Genomic DNA, 14,643 nt, shown 5'->3' on the forward strand with positions numbered 1-14,643 from the left:
TTGTGTTGTTATTTCGCTGAACACTAGATGGTTTAATTTTATTTTTGGCAGTGAAACAAGGCTACTGAAGATGTGAATAAAAAAAGAAAAAAACATTCACATTTTTTTAAATAAAAAAAACAATCAAATTTTTATTTAGCGTTCCCCCGACGGCATTGCGCGTGCCCCAGTTTGGGAAGACCTGCTCTGGAGCATTTGACAAGCCCCTTGTGGCTGACTGGGAGAGAGAGGAGAGGGGGATAGCGGGAGAGTATAGGAGGGATTGAGGGAGGGAGCTATGGTGCTGTGAGACACTAATGAGGGCTATTTGGGTGAGGGCGGGGAGGAGTCTAAAACGAGTTAGAGCGTGTGTGTTCTGTGTTGGCACCCTGTGGAGAGTCTAGGGGCCTCGGGGGACAGGACAGAGATCAATCGACTGGTCCCGTTTCTAGTCTGAGGGGTGAGGGAAGGGTTGGGGATAATAATGGTGCTTCCGGCGTGTGTGTGCGTGCGTGGTGTTTGTTGTTGATAATGTGTCTCCTCATCTCTCTTCACACTAAAAACAGTCTTTCTCCTCCATTCAATACTAATTTGGTACTATGTGAACAGCACATGTAGGCCTACGCACATTCTCATTACTAGTGATGAATGACGTCCATTTGGAGTTCTTGAGAAATACGGAGGTTTTCTGAATAAGAACAACACAAACATTTCTCATACAGTTTTGGCCAATGCTAATGTTGTAAGTCGGCAGCATGGTATTGTAAATTGGACAAGGGACAATTTGGGAGCATGAGTGTTCTAAAGTGGGAAGCCAGCTGATGCCTATCTCTGGGTGGCGGACTGCTGACACACACACCAACATAGAGCCAGCCCAGACATCAGCAGATATCTATCTAATGAGATCAATCTGAATAAAGAACTCAGCCAGGAGAATCACCAGACTGACTAACTATCCTCTGAAACGCTGATGATGTCAGGGAATTAAATCTACATCCTGCCTCATCACCACAGGGAGAAGAGTAGTTCAAATCAAACCCTGCTTTGTGGTGCCGTGGTGTTTCAAGCGTTAATGTTCCTCAAACTCTATTGTACTATACATTTTAACAGGAATTTTAACATTCAAACAGCAGAATCATTATCAGTGTGTCAACACCAGGGGTCAAAGTTATCTGTTATTGTTGTACATTTTGGAGTAGAATGTCCTTCTCAGTCATTTTCATGAACATTATCCTGGGGAGGACCCCGGACCCCCAAAGCAAGAGGAATGGAATTGGTCAAATTCACAGTTTAATACATGTACAAAATTATCCTCTTTCCCTAAAAGCATGATGGTGATGGCTTTCTTACATGAAAGGAGAGGTTAACTTGGCCCCAGACAATCGATCTGAGATTGCCCGGATCTCAGTCCCATTGAGCACATCTGGGACCTGTTGGATCGGAGGGTGAGGGCTAGGGCCATTCCCCCCCCAGAAATGTCCGGGAACTTGCAGGTGCTTGGTGGAAGAGTGGGGTAACATCTCACAGCAAGAACTGGCAAATCTGGTGCAGTCCATGAGGAGGAGATGCACTGCAGTACTTAATGCAGCTGGTGGCATCTTTTTTTGCTGAGTTTATATATATATATATATATATATCTCTTCTACTTATCAGTATGAGAAGTATTTGAAAATGAATGCACTCGTTTTCATTATTGAATTGTAATTTTAATTGACTTCCTTTTAGAATTGAACCCGGCCCTGGTGTCGCCAGTAACTGTGCAACAGAGAGGTTTGCGACACACACCGCAGTGCCAGGGGTACATGCACACACACGTATAACAGCGTAAGCACATCACCCACAGTGGCTGTTGACAGGAAGGAAGTAGGGCAGGGCCAAACAGGAAGTGGGGATTGTGACAGGTGTTGATGAGAGGAACATGAGGGAAAGGGTGGGGGCAGTCAACTCTTTATCTTGTCCTTTTGAAGAAAGGAAATGAATAGAGCCTGAAAAGAGGACTATAAATAGATAAACATGGTTCTTTTGAAGTGTGTGTCACTGTGTATGTGTGTTTGTTTCCCTGTATGAATGCGTTTGTCGGTGTGTGTGTGTCACTGCCTGTTTGTCACTGTGTATGTCTGTGTCACTGTGTGTTGTGTGTAATTGTGCTCGGATTAAGACCAACCCAGCTGGAGACAGAATGGCCACCCCTCAGGGTGCCATCTGCAAGTGGCTACTAACCCATTGCCTTTCACAGATGAGAAGCTGTAAATGACGCACACCCATCCCTGTTTCCTTTCTTCAACACATCAGGCAGTCCAAAGTGTTGCCTGCCTTGTCTGCAGATGAGAAGTGTAATAGGGAAGCAGGTGGCATGAATCAGCCCTGTGATGTTGCCCTGCTTAGATTAGTGTCTGTGTTGTGTGCCTGTGCCTACCGGTGCTGCCCAGCCCTCATTAGTGAGATGAGGGCAAGAGATTGAAGGCCAGAAAGCTGGAACTCCTATGCCATATGCCTCCTATTCCCTTTTAGGGACATGTGTGTGAAGGGGCGTTACTCCCATGGCGTATTAATTAAAGGGTAGGTAGCATAAACGTACCCAGATGTAACATATGGATTTGCATTAGTATACACACCAAAAGTCCCAATGCAAAGTTACACCTCACTTTTCTATTTTTGCTGGCCTTCTAGGAAGTGTTCCCCTGTCCAGTGTCTGTTCTTTTGCCCTTCTTCATTTTTTATTTTTATTGGCCAGTCTGAGATATGGCTTTTTCTTTGCAACTCTGCCTAGAAGGCCTGCATCTCGGAATCGCCTCTTCACTGTTGATGTTGAGACTGGTGTTTTGCAGGTACTATTTAATGAAGCTGCCTGTTGAGGACTTGTGAGGCATCTGTTTATCAAACTAGACACTCTAAAGTACTTGTCCTCTTGCTCAGTTGTGAACCAGGGCCTCCCACTCCTCTTTCTATTCTGGTTAGAGCCAGTTTGCACTGTTCTGTGAAGGGAGTAGTACACAGCGTTTTACGAGATCTTCAGTTTCTTGGCAATTTCTCACATGGAATAGCCTTCATTTCTCGGAACAAGAATAGACTGACGAGTTTCAGATGAAAGTACTTTGTTTTTGGCCAATTTGAGCCTGTAATTGAACCCACAAATGCTGATGCTCCAGATACTCTATTCCAAACTCTATTCAGCAGTTTCCAGCTATAATAGTCATTTACAACATCAACAATGTCTGCACTGTATTTCTGATCAATTAGATGTTATTTTAGTGGACAAAAAAAAGCGTTTTTCTTTTAAAAACAAGGACATTTCTAAGTGACCCCAAACTTTTGAACGGTAGTGTATATGTACGCTGAGTGTACAAAACATTAGGAACACCATCCTAAAATGTAGTTGCACTCCCTTTTGCCCTCAGAACAGACTCAATTTGTCGGGTATGGACTCTACAAGGTGTCAAAATGTTCCACAGGGATGCTGGCCCATGTTGACTTCAATGCTTCCCACAGCTGTGTCAAGTTGGCTGGATGCCCTTTGGGTGGTGGACCATTCTTGATACGCACGGGAAACTGTTGAGCGTGAAACACCCAGCACCATTGCAGTTCTTGACACACTCAAACCGGTGCGCCTGGCACCTACTACCATTCCCCGTTTTAAAGGCACTTACATCTTTTCTCTTACCCATTCACCCTTTGAATGGCACACATACACAATCCATTTCTCAATTGTTTCAAGGCTTAAACATCTTTCTTTACCCTGTCTCCTCCCCTTCATCTACACTGCTTTGAAGTGGATTTAAGTGACATCATTAAGGGATCATAGCTTTCACCTGGATTCACCTGGTCAGTCTATGTCATGGATGTTTAGTTTTTTAAATGTTTTTTACACTCAGTGTATTTTATACATTATCTAGGTGCAATTCTGTTCTCTTCGATACTGAACAGCAGTAGAAACCTAGTCCTGATTGTCCTGTTGTCTGTTTGCTTGGGATCCGGGCCTATCCTCCTGTTCTTTGATCGCCCCTCCCCTCCCCTCAGAGAGTACTACATGTGTTTGATGGGATCCGGGCCTATCCTCCTGTTCTTTGATCGGCCCTCCCCTCCCCTCAGAGAGTACTACATGTGTTTGATGGGATCTGGGCCTATCCTCCTGTTCTTTGATCGGCCCTCCCCTCCCCTCAGAGAGTACTATATGTGTTTGATGTGATCCGGGCCTATCCTCCTGTTCTTTGATCGGCCCTCCCCTCCCCTCAGAGAGTACTACATGTGTTTGATGGGATCCGGGCCTATCCTCCTGTTCTTTGATCGGCCCTCCCCTCCCCTCAGAGAGTACTACATGTGTTTGATGGGATCTGGGCCTATCCTCCTGTTCTTTGATCGGCCCTCCCCTCAGAGAGTACTACATGTGTTTGATGGGATCCGGGCCTATCCTCCTGTTCTTTGATCGGCCCTCCCCTCCCCTCAGAGAGTACTACATGTGTTTGATGGGATCCGGGCCTATCCTGTTCTTTGATCGGCCCTCCCCTCCCCTCAGAGAGTACTACATGTGTTTGATGGGATCCGGGCCTATCCTCCTGTTCTTTGATCGGCCCTCCCCTCCCCTCAGAGAGTACTACATGTGTTTGATGGGATCCGGGCCTATCCTCCTGTTCTTTGATCGGCCCTCCCCTCAGAGAGTACTACATGTGTTTGATGGGATCCGGGCCTATCCTCCTGTTCTTTGATCGGCCCTCCCCTCAGAGAGTACTACATGTGTTTGATGGGATCCGGGCCTATCCTGTTCTTTGATCGGCCCTCCCCTCCCCTCAGAGAGTACTACATGTGTTTGATGGGATCCGGGCCTATCCTCCTGTTCTTTGATCGCCCTCCCCTCCCCTCAGAGAGTACTACATGTGTTTGATGTGATCCGGGCCTATCCTCCTGTTCTTTGATCGGCCCTCCCCTCAGAGAGTACTACATGTGTTTGATGGGATCTGGGCCTATCCTCCTGTTCTTTGATCGGCCCTCCCCTCAGAGAGTACTACATGTGTTTGATGGGATCCGGGCCTATCCTCCTGTTCTTTGATCGGCCCTCCCCTCAGAGAGTACTACATGTGTTTGATGGGATCCGGGCCTATCCTCCTGTTCTTTGATCGGCCCTCCCCTCCGCTCAGAGAGTACTACATGTGTTTGATGTGATCTGGGCCTATCCTCCTGTTCTTTGATCGGCCCTCCCCTCAGAGAGAACTACATGTGTTTGATGTGATCTGGGCCTATCCTCCTGTTCTTTGATCGGCCCTCCCCTCAGAGAGTACTACATGTGTTTGATGGGATCCGGGCCTATCCTCCTGTTCTTTGATCGGCCCTCCCCTCAGAGAGTACTACATGTGTTTGATGGGATCCGGGCCTATCCTCCTGTTCTTTGATCGGCCCTCCCCACAGAGAGTACTACATGTGTTTGATGGGATCTGGGCCTATCCTCCTGTTCTTTGATCGGCCCTCCCCTCAGAGAGTACTACATGTGTTTGATGGGATCCGGGCCTATCCTCCTGTTCTTTGATCGGCCCTCCCCTCAGAGAGTACTACATGTGTTTGATGGGATCCGGGCCTATCCTCCTGTTCTTTGATCGGCCCTCCCCTCCGCTCAGAGAGTACTACATGTGTTTGATGTGATCTGGGCCTATCCTCCTGTTCTTTGATCGGCCCTCCCCTCAGAGAGAACTACATGTGTTTGATGTGATCTGGGCCTATCCTCCTGTTCTTTGATCGGCCCTCCCCTCAGAGAGTACTACATGTGTTTGATGGGATCTGGGCCTATCCTCCTGTTCTTTGATCGGCCCTCCCCTCAGAGAGTACTACATGTGTTTGATGGGATCCGGGCCTATCCTCCTATTCTTTGATCGGCCCTCCCCTCAGAGAGTACTACATGTGTTTGATGGGATCCGGGCCTATCCTCCTGTTCTTTGATCGGCCCTCCCCTCCGGTCAGAGAGTACTACATGTGTTTGATGTGATCTGGGCCTATCCTCCTGTTCTTTGATCGGCCCTCCCCTCAGAGAGAACTACATGTGTTTGATGTGATCTGGGCCTATCCTCCTGTTCTTTGATCGGCCCTCCCCTCAGAGAGTACTACATGTGTTTGATGGGATCCGGGCCTATCCTCCTGTTCTTTGATCGGCCCTCCCCTCAGAGAGTACTACATGTGTTTGATGGGATCCGGGCCTATCCTCCTGTTCTTTGATCGGCCCTCCCCACAGAGAGTACTACATGTGTTTGATGGGATCTGGGCCTATCCTCCTGTTCTTTGATCGGCCCTCCCCTCAGAGAGTACTACATGTGTTTGATGGGATCCGGGCCTATCCTCCTGTTCTTTGATCGGCCCTCCCCTCAGAGAGTACTACATGTGTTTGATGGGATCCGGGCCTATCCTCCTGTTCTTTGATCGGCCCTCCCCTCCGCTCAGAGAGTACTACATGTGTTTGATGTGATCTGGGCCTATCCTCCTGTTCTTTGATCGGCCCTCCCCTCAGAGAGAACTACATGTGTTTGATGTGATCTGGGCCTATCCTCCTGTTCTTTGATCGGCCCTCCCCTCAGAGAGTACTACATGTGTTTGATGGGATCCGGGCCTATCCTCCTGTTCTTTGATCGGCCCTCCCCACAGAGAGTACTACATGTGTTTGATGGGATCTGGGCCTATCCTCCTGTTCTTTGATCGGCCCTCCCCTCCCCTCAGAGAGTACTACATGTGTTTGATGTGATCCGGGACTACATGTGTTTGATGGGATCCGGGCCTATCCTCCTGTTCTTTGATCGGCCCTCCCCTCAGAGAGTACTACATGTGTTTGATGGGATCCGGGCCTATCCTCCTGTTCTTTGATCGGCCCTCCCCTCAGAGAGTACTACATGTGTTTGATGGGATCTGGGCCTATCCTCCTGTTCTTTGATCGGCCCTCCCCTCCCCTCAGCGAGTACTACATGTGTTTGATGTGGCCGAGCTTTAGGTCTGTGTAGTATAATCTCTCCTCTGCTAGTCCCTGGTGTAATGTAGAGCGGAAGGGTAAATCCATTACAGCCCAGATGAGCCATATCGTAAGAGGATTTCATTTAGTCTTAGAGACTCTCCTTTCTTAGCAGGGCATGAATGCCGGCCATCATTTAGATGCGGTAGATGTGTGTGCATGGACATTATAATAATTATTTATTATATTATAATAATAATATTTTGGTTGGGATGTTTTGGGGCTAGAGACATCCTCTGGGTCCCCTCTTTCCTGATGATGTTTGGATGTTTTGGGGCTACAGACATCCTCTGGGTCCCCTCTTTCCTGATGATGTTTGGATGTTTTGGGGCTACAGACATCCTCTGGGTCCCCTCTTTCCTGATGATGTTTGGATGTTTTGAGACTAAAGATGTCCCTTCTTTCCTGATGATCAACTCAAATCAAATTATATTTGTCACATGCGAAGAATACAACAGGTGTAGACCATACAGTGAAATGCTTACTTACAAGCCCTTAAACAAAAATGCAGTTTTATTAAAAATAAGTAGATGGGTAAAAAAATAAAAGTAACAAATAATTAAACAGCAGCAGTAAAATAACAATAGCGAGGCAATATACAGGGGCTAGCGGTACAGAGTCGATGTGCGGGGGCACCGGTTAGTCAAGGTGTTTAAAATAATATGTACTTAATAAACAGAGACTAGTAACAGCGTAAAATAGGTGGGTGCAAATAGTCTGGGTAGCCATTGTTGGGTGTTTGTTTGTTTGTGGGTTAAATCCACTTAGTGAGTTCCTCTTTAAATCTAAGAGGACAAAAACCTACCGAAGATTAAAGATACTCTCGTGGATAAAGATCACCCCTCGCTGAAGATTAAAGATACTCTCGTGGATAAAGGTCACCCCTCGCTTGCCAGCTGTGTGTGTGCGCTCATGCTTGCCTCGGCTGCTATTGCACAGTGTTTGTCCATCTTAGGGTGTGTGCAGTCGAGCCCACAGAATGTGTTGTTTCCTCATTTTGTGCCCAGCCCTACAGTCCAACAGTCCTACAGCCCAACACAGTGTGTTTTCACAGTCACCCTGTCTTTCATTTCCTGGGGTGGGTGACACACTTGTTTTGGGCCAGCAGTATGGTGATAAGTTACCTTAATCTTTAGATGGGTCTTTTGTCACGTTAAGAACTTCCTTAGTCTTATTACCACAGAAAATAGATAATAAATTAAACCAAAATTATTTATAGACTGTTAGCCCTACTGGATAATTAATAGTTTAATAGTTTATATGCCATTTAGCTGACGCTTTTATCCAAAGTAACTTAGTCATGCGTGCATACGTTTTACGTATGGGTTGTCTTGGGTATTGAACCCACTATCCTGGCGTTGCAAAGTGCCATGCTCCACCATCTGAGCTACAGAGGACCCCCATGCAGTATCATGGTAGTGTCGAATGGGGGTATTGAATGGTAGTGTTAAATGGTAGTGTGCAGCAAGATGGCACTGACAGAGATGGTCGCCTCGCTTCGAGTCCTTAGGCCTTAGGCCGCATCTATGCACTATTTCGTTTTTGTATGTATTATTTCTTACATTGTTAGCCCAGAAAATCGTAAGTGTTATTACATACAGCCGGGAAGAACTATTGACTATAAGAGCGACGTCAACTTACCAACATTACGACCAGGAATACGACTTTCCCGAAGCTGATCCTTTGTTCGGACCACCACCCAGGACATTGGATCTAATCCAAGAGGCTGACCCAAAACAATGTCGCAGAAGAGGTAGACGGAGCGGCCTCCTGGTCAAACTTCGAAGGCGTGCACACCACCCACCGCTTCCGAGTATATTACTCACCAATGTCCAGTCTCTAGACAACAAGGTGAAAGAAATTAGGGCAAGGGTTGCCTTCCAGAGAGACATCAGGGATTGTAACATACTCTGTTTTTTCGGAAACTTGGCTCTCTCAGGATATGTTGTCGGAGTTGGTACAGCCACAGGGTTCTTCATGCGTCGCGCCAACAGAAATAAACATCTTTCTGGGAAGAAGAAGGGCGGGACTGTATACTCCATGATTAACGACTCATGGTGTAATCATAACAACCTATAGGAACTCAAGTCCTTCTGTTCACCTGCTCTATAATTCCTTACAATCAAATGACGACCATATTATCTCCCAAGAGTTATTGTCACAGCTGTGTATATACCCCCTCAAGCAGATACCCCAGATGGCCCTCAATAAACTTCACTGGACTCTATGTAAACTGGAAACCATATATCCTGAGGATGCATTTATTGTAGCTGGGGATTTTAACAAAGCAAATTTGAGAACAAGGCTACCTAAATTCCATCAGCATATTAATTGCAGCACTTGCACGGGCAATACATTGGACCACTGCTACTCTAACTTCCGTGATGCATACAAGACCCTCCCCTGCCCTTGCTTCAGCAAATCTGACCACGTCTCCATTTTGCTCATACCGTCCTATAGGCAGAAACTCAAACAGGATGTACCCGTGTCTAGAACCATTCAAGACTGGTCCGACCCAATTGGAATCCACGCTTCAAGATTGTTTTGATCACGCGGACTGGGAAATGTTCCCGGGCAGCCTCAGAGAATAACATGGATTTATACACTGACTCTGTGAGTGAGTTTCTAAAGAAGTGCATTGTAGATGTTGTACCCACTGTTACTATTAAACGTACCCTAACCACAAACCGTGGATAGATGGCGGCATTCACGCAAAACTGAAAGCGCGAACCACCACATTTTAACTATGGAAAGATGACTGGGAATATGGGTGAATATAAACAGTGTAGGTGTTATTCCCTCTGCAAGGTAATCAAACAAGTGAAATGTCGGTATAGGGACAAATTAGAGTCGCAATTCAACGGCTCAGACATGAGACATATGTGGCAGGGTCTACAGACAATTACGGACTAGAAAAAGAAAACCAGCCATGTCACAGACACCAATGTCTTGCTTCCAGAAAAACAAAACAACTTCTTTGCCCGCTTTGAGGATAATACAGTGCCACCGACGCGGCCCACTACCAAGGACTGCGGTTCCCCCCCAACCCTTCTCCATGGCCGACGTGAGTAAGACGATTAAAAGTGTTAACCCTCGCAAGGCTGCTGGCCCAGGCGGCATCCCTAGCCGTGTTCTCAGAGCATGCGCAGACCAGCTGGCTGGTGTGTTTACAAACATATTCAATCGCTCCCTATCCCCATCTGCTGTCCCCACATGCTTCAAGATGGCAACAATTGTTCCTGTACCCAAGAAGGAAAAGATAACTGAACAACATGACTATTGCCCCGGAGCACTCACTTCTGTCATCATGAAGTGCTTTGAGAGACTAGTCAAGGATCATATCACCTCCACCTTACCTGCCACCCTAGACCCACTTCAGTTTGCATACCGCCCCAACAGGTCCACAGACGATGCAATTGCTATCACACTGCCCTATCCCATCTGGACAAGAGGAATACCTACGTAAGAATGCTGTTCATTGATTACAGCTCAGCATTCAACACCATAGTACCCTCCAAGCTCATCATTAAGCTTGAGGCACTGGGTCTCGACCCTACCCTGTGCAATTGGATCCTGGACTTTCTGATGGGCCGCCACCAGATGGTGAATGTAGGAAACAACATCTACACTTCGCTAATCCTCAACACTGGGGCCCCACAAGGGTGCGTTCTCGACCCCCTCCTGTACTCCCTGTTCACCTATGACTGCGTGGCCATGCACACCTCCAATTCAATCATAAAGTTTGCAGACGACACAACAGTAGTGGGCTTGATTACTAACGACGACGAGACAGCATACAGGGAGGAGGTGAGGGCATTCGGAGTGTGGTGTCAGGAAAACAATCTCTCACTCAACATCAACAAAACAAAGGAGATGATCGTGGACTTCAGGAAACAGCAGAGGGAGCAGTAGTGGAGAAGGTGGAAAGTTTTAAGTTCCTCTGCGTACATATCACGGACAAACTGAAATGGTCCACCCACATCGACAGTGTGGTGAAGATGGCGCTAAAATGCCTCTTCAACCTCAGGAGGCTGAAGAATTTTGGCTAATTTGTTTTGATTTTCCCATGATGTCAAGCAAAGAGGCACTGAGTTTTAGGGTAGGCCTTGAAATACATCTACAGGTACACCTCCAATTGACTCAAATGATGTCAATTAGCCTATCAGAAGCTTCTGACGCCATGACATAATTTTTTGGAATTGTCCAAGCTGTTTAAAGGCACAGTCAACTTAGTGTATGTAAACTTCTGACCCACTGGAATTGTGATACAGTGAATTATAAGTGAAATAATCTGTCTGTAAACAATTGTTGGAAAATGTCTTGTCATGCACAAGGTAGATGTCCTAACCGACTTGCCAAAACTATAGTTTGTTAACGAGAAATGTGTGGTTGAAAAACGAGTTTTAATGACTACAACCTAAGTGTATGTAAACTTCCGACTTCAACTGTATGTACATGTTCTTATTCCATCCCTTTAGATTTGTGTGTATTCGGTAGTTGTGGAATTGTTAGATTACGTGTTAGATATCACTGCACTGTCGGAACTAGAAGCACAAGCATTTCGCTACACTCGCATTAACATCTGTTAAGCATGTGTTTGTGACCAATAAAATCTCAAAGTGCTTGATAGGAAGCCCAATAGCCATCATCATTGTCACATTCTTAGAAAGCATGAGCTCTTGAGTTGGGAAAATCTTGTGCAATACACCGACGCATGTCTTGTATTCATGATCCTTAATGGCCTGGCTCCCCCTCCACTCAATATTTTTGTTAAACAGAAAACCCAGACATATGGCAGCAGATCCACAAGGTCTGCCCTGAGAGATGACTGTATAGTTCCCCTAAGGAAAAGCACCTTTAGTAAATCTGCATTCTCTGTGAGAGCTTCCCATGTCTGGAATACACTGCCATCAGACACACATAACTGCACCACATATCACACTTTCACAAAATGCTTGAAGACATGGCTAAAGGTCAATCAGATTTGTGAACATGGTCCGTAGCTGTGTGTTGCCGCTTTCCATGTTGTCTGTTGTCTGTAGCTTGTGAGGTGTGGAAACACTTTGTTACTTTTATGAAATTTGTCTTGTCTTTTTTTTATGCTGATTTCTCCCCTGGACTACAGCATTGATCAGCAGGGCAGGCATCCCACCCTGACACCAGTAGGTGTCAGTCACTGACAGACAGCCTCTTCCCACTCCCCCAAATCCCCATTTCTCAGATACCACTCTGAACTTGGTGACCTGAACCCTATAGGGCAAAGTTGGCACAGAGGGTCTGTTTACTGCACTCTCCCGCTGTACAATCCTTCTAAGATATTTGAGCTATATACATTTGTTAAATAGTCATCGAGAGTGTGGTGACATGGATTCGTCATTGGTAGAATGAATTCTAATCCTTGTTAGAGTTAATCTACATTTTCGGGAGTAAGTAGCCTTTTTCAATGATCTCATTGGTTGTGGCTCAGCTCTTTCCAATCAGAGAAGCAGCACCCAAATTAACAGCCTACCACATACCACAGACATGGCAGGGCAGGATGGGAGTGGGGGTGTCGTGGGGGTGAGGTGTTGTGGTAGCGGTAGGGGGACCCAGGGGTACAGGGCTGTTGTGGTTGGGGTGGGGGTGGATGATGCTATGAGGGAAGCTGGGGCAGGGCAGGGTTTCTCTCTTTTAATATCAAACATAGCAAAGATCCACTGCACTGCCAGAACCTGACATCATCATCAACCCTCTGAACTCCCCTTCTAGACGGAGTGTTCCACCCTTGAATTGGAGCATCCCAGTCCCCTCCCTGACAACTGACAGCCCTTGCTGCTTTCCTACTAAATTCATCTACTTCATCATCATCCTCCCCCTTCACCACTTCTGTGTCTGCTGTGATTGTCAAAACGCTGGGGAATACGATTGGCCCATTTCACCCTCTGTTTTCCCCTAATGAGAACCTTAAAGACTGCGATGCATCAATATTTCACAGCTCCACGGCGTCATCTGGATATTTCCTTTTCATTTGGCCCATTCCAGGTCTTTGTTTATGCCTGCCAGACAGTACAGTCTCAGTACAGTAGGAAAGTAGGGAAGTCAGCACATTATACAATCACTCAGGCTCATTACAGGCAGAGTGAGGGATGGAGAGAGTTGGGTTGCGTAAGTAAGCTGGATCTCCCCCTCTCTCTCTTTCTATTCTGTCTCTCTCTGTCTCCTTCTCCTCCCATGTGGATTAATGCTGACCCACCACAGTGTCTTTCTCCATGTTTCTACTGGGTGTGTGGGTATTAGACAGTGCTCCCAAGCGATCGCTAAACGCTGTCTGCCTCCTTGGGACTCCCACAAGCCTCTCTCTCACGTTCTTCACCTCTGTCTTCCTCTATTTCCCAGTTCTCTATCCCTCCCTCCCCTTTTTCTCTCCACAGTCATTGGGCTTAGCATAGTTCATATGAAGGGGGAAGTTGGGCAGTGTGCTATGCTGCAGGGTTGTGAATGATCTAATTGTGCAGGTCTATGACAAAGGGTGTGGGTCTGAGGCTGGGCAGGGCTTGCTCATCAGTCTGTCAGACATGGTAATCTGTCTCCCCCAGAGGAGGGCTGGAGTGAGTCCTCATATCCAGCGCCGCTCTCTGGAAATGATCACTCATCTGCCTACTGAATATTTAGTGTCTTTGTGTATGAGGGAGGATGGGTAGGATTTATTAGCTTGTTTCAAGCCCAGGGCTTTTGTTTATGCTGTATCGAACTTTACAAACTTCACAGGCTGTTATTGGCTGATCAGTGTGTGGTTTGTATGTATACAGGTTATACATCTGTAATTGTCTTTGATGTGTATACTTATTGCGTTTTAAGTTATTAACACTATTTTTGCTTTAATAGCGATTTTAAGTCTATGTCACGTCTATTGGATATGGTTTGTGTGTAACCACCTCCTTGCTGTATGTTAAGTCTTTTAACCCTGTCTGGGCTGTGTAGATTATAGTGTTTAACCATCTGTGTGCTGCGTCCCCTGCAGGTGGATGAGTTGTATGAGGTGTTCTGTATCCAGAGGATGCTGAGAGAGGGAGCCAGTAAGATGAAGCAGGCCTTCTCTGCCTCTCCCTCCACCAAGGCCACCAGAGAGAGCATATTAGAGGTCAACCGCAGATACAAGGAGTACACAGAGGTGTGGATGGACCCACACATAAATCAGCCTGTTCACCGGCACTATACAATCACCCACTGAGATCGAACACAGCCTGGTGTCAAAGTTCGTCTCCAGTTGTTTGTGTTTGAGCTGATCAGTCTCCTTTCCTCCCCAGAATATGAGCACGTTTGAGGTGGAGCTGGAGAACTTGTTGGGGGAATTCCATATCAAAATGAAAGGTAAGACTGAGGCCAGGGGAACTGCTGTTAGTGTAGACTGAAAAACAAAAAAGCAATGATTTCACTGCTCAATTATCTCTCACTCTCTTTCTTTCTCCCAAACCCCTTCTCTCTCTCTCTCTCACCCCCCGCCCCTCTCTTTCTACTACCCCCCCCCCCCCCCCCCCCCCCCCTCGCTCGCTGCCTCACTCACTCTCCCACCAACCCCCTCTCTCTCTGCCCCCCTCCTCTCTCTCCTCAGGTCTTGCTGGCTTTGCTCGTCTGTGTTCAGGAGATCAGTATGAGGTGAGATGAATTAATATAAGACTTGACTCTCTCTTTCTCTGTCTTTATCA

The 14,643-nt window shown here is 46.6% G+C and overlaps 1 protein-coding gene across 6 annotated transcripts in view; it reads left to right on the plus strand.

Annotated features, from left to right (window-relative positions):
- Nucleotides 1–14,643, plus strand: part of LOC110496551 (rho family-interacting cell polarization regulator 2) — a 79,107-nt gene that overhangs the window by 45,883 nt on the left and 18,581 nt on the right. For all 6 annotated transcript variants that reach the window (XM_036953294.1, XM_036953295.1, XM_036953298.1 and 3 more), the window contains exons 7-9: nucleotides 13,959–14,108; nucleotides 14,245–14,308; nucleotides 14,550–14,593. In XM_036953294.1, coding sequence (XP_036809189.1) covers nucleotides 13,959–14,108; nucleotides 14,245–14,308; nucleotides 14,550–14,593 — 258 coding nt within the window. The remainder of the gene's footprint in view (nucleotides 1–13,958; nucleotides 14,109–14,244; nucleotides 14,309–14,549; nucleotides 14,594–14,643) is intronic.

Source organism: Oncorhynchus mykiss, chromosome 18, assembly GCF_013265735.2.
Source record: "Oncorhynchus mykiss isolate Arlee chromosome 18, USDA_OmykA_1.1, whole genome shotgun sequence".
NCBI classification, from domain to species: domain Eukaryota; kingdom Metazoa; phylum Chordata; class Actinopteri; order Salmoniformes; family Salmonidae; genus Oncorhynchus; species Oncorhynchus mykiss.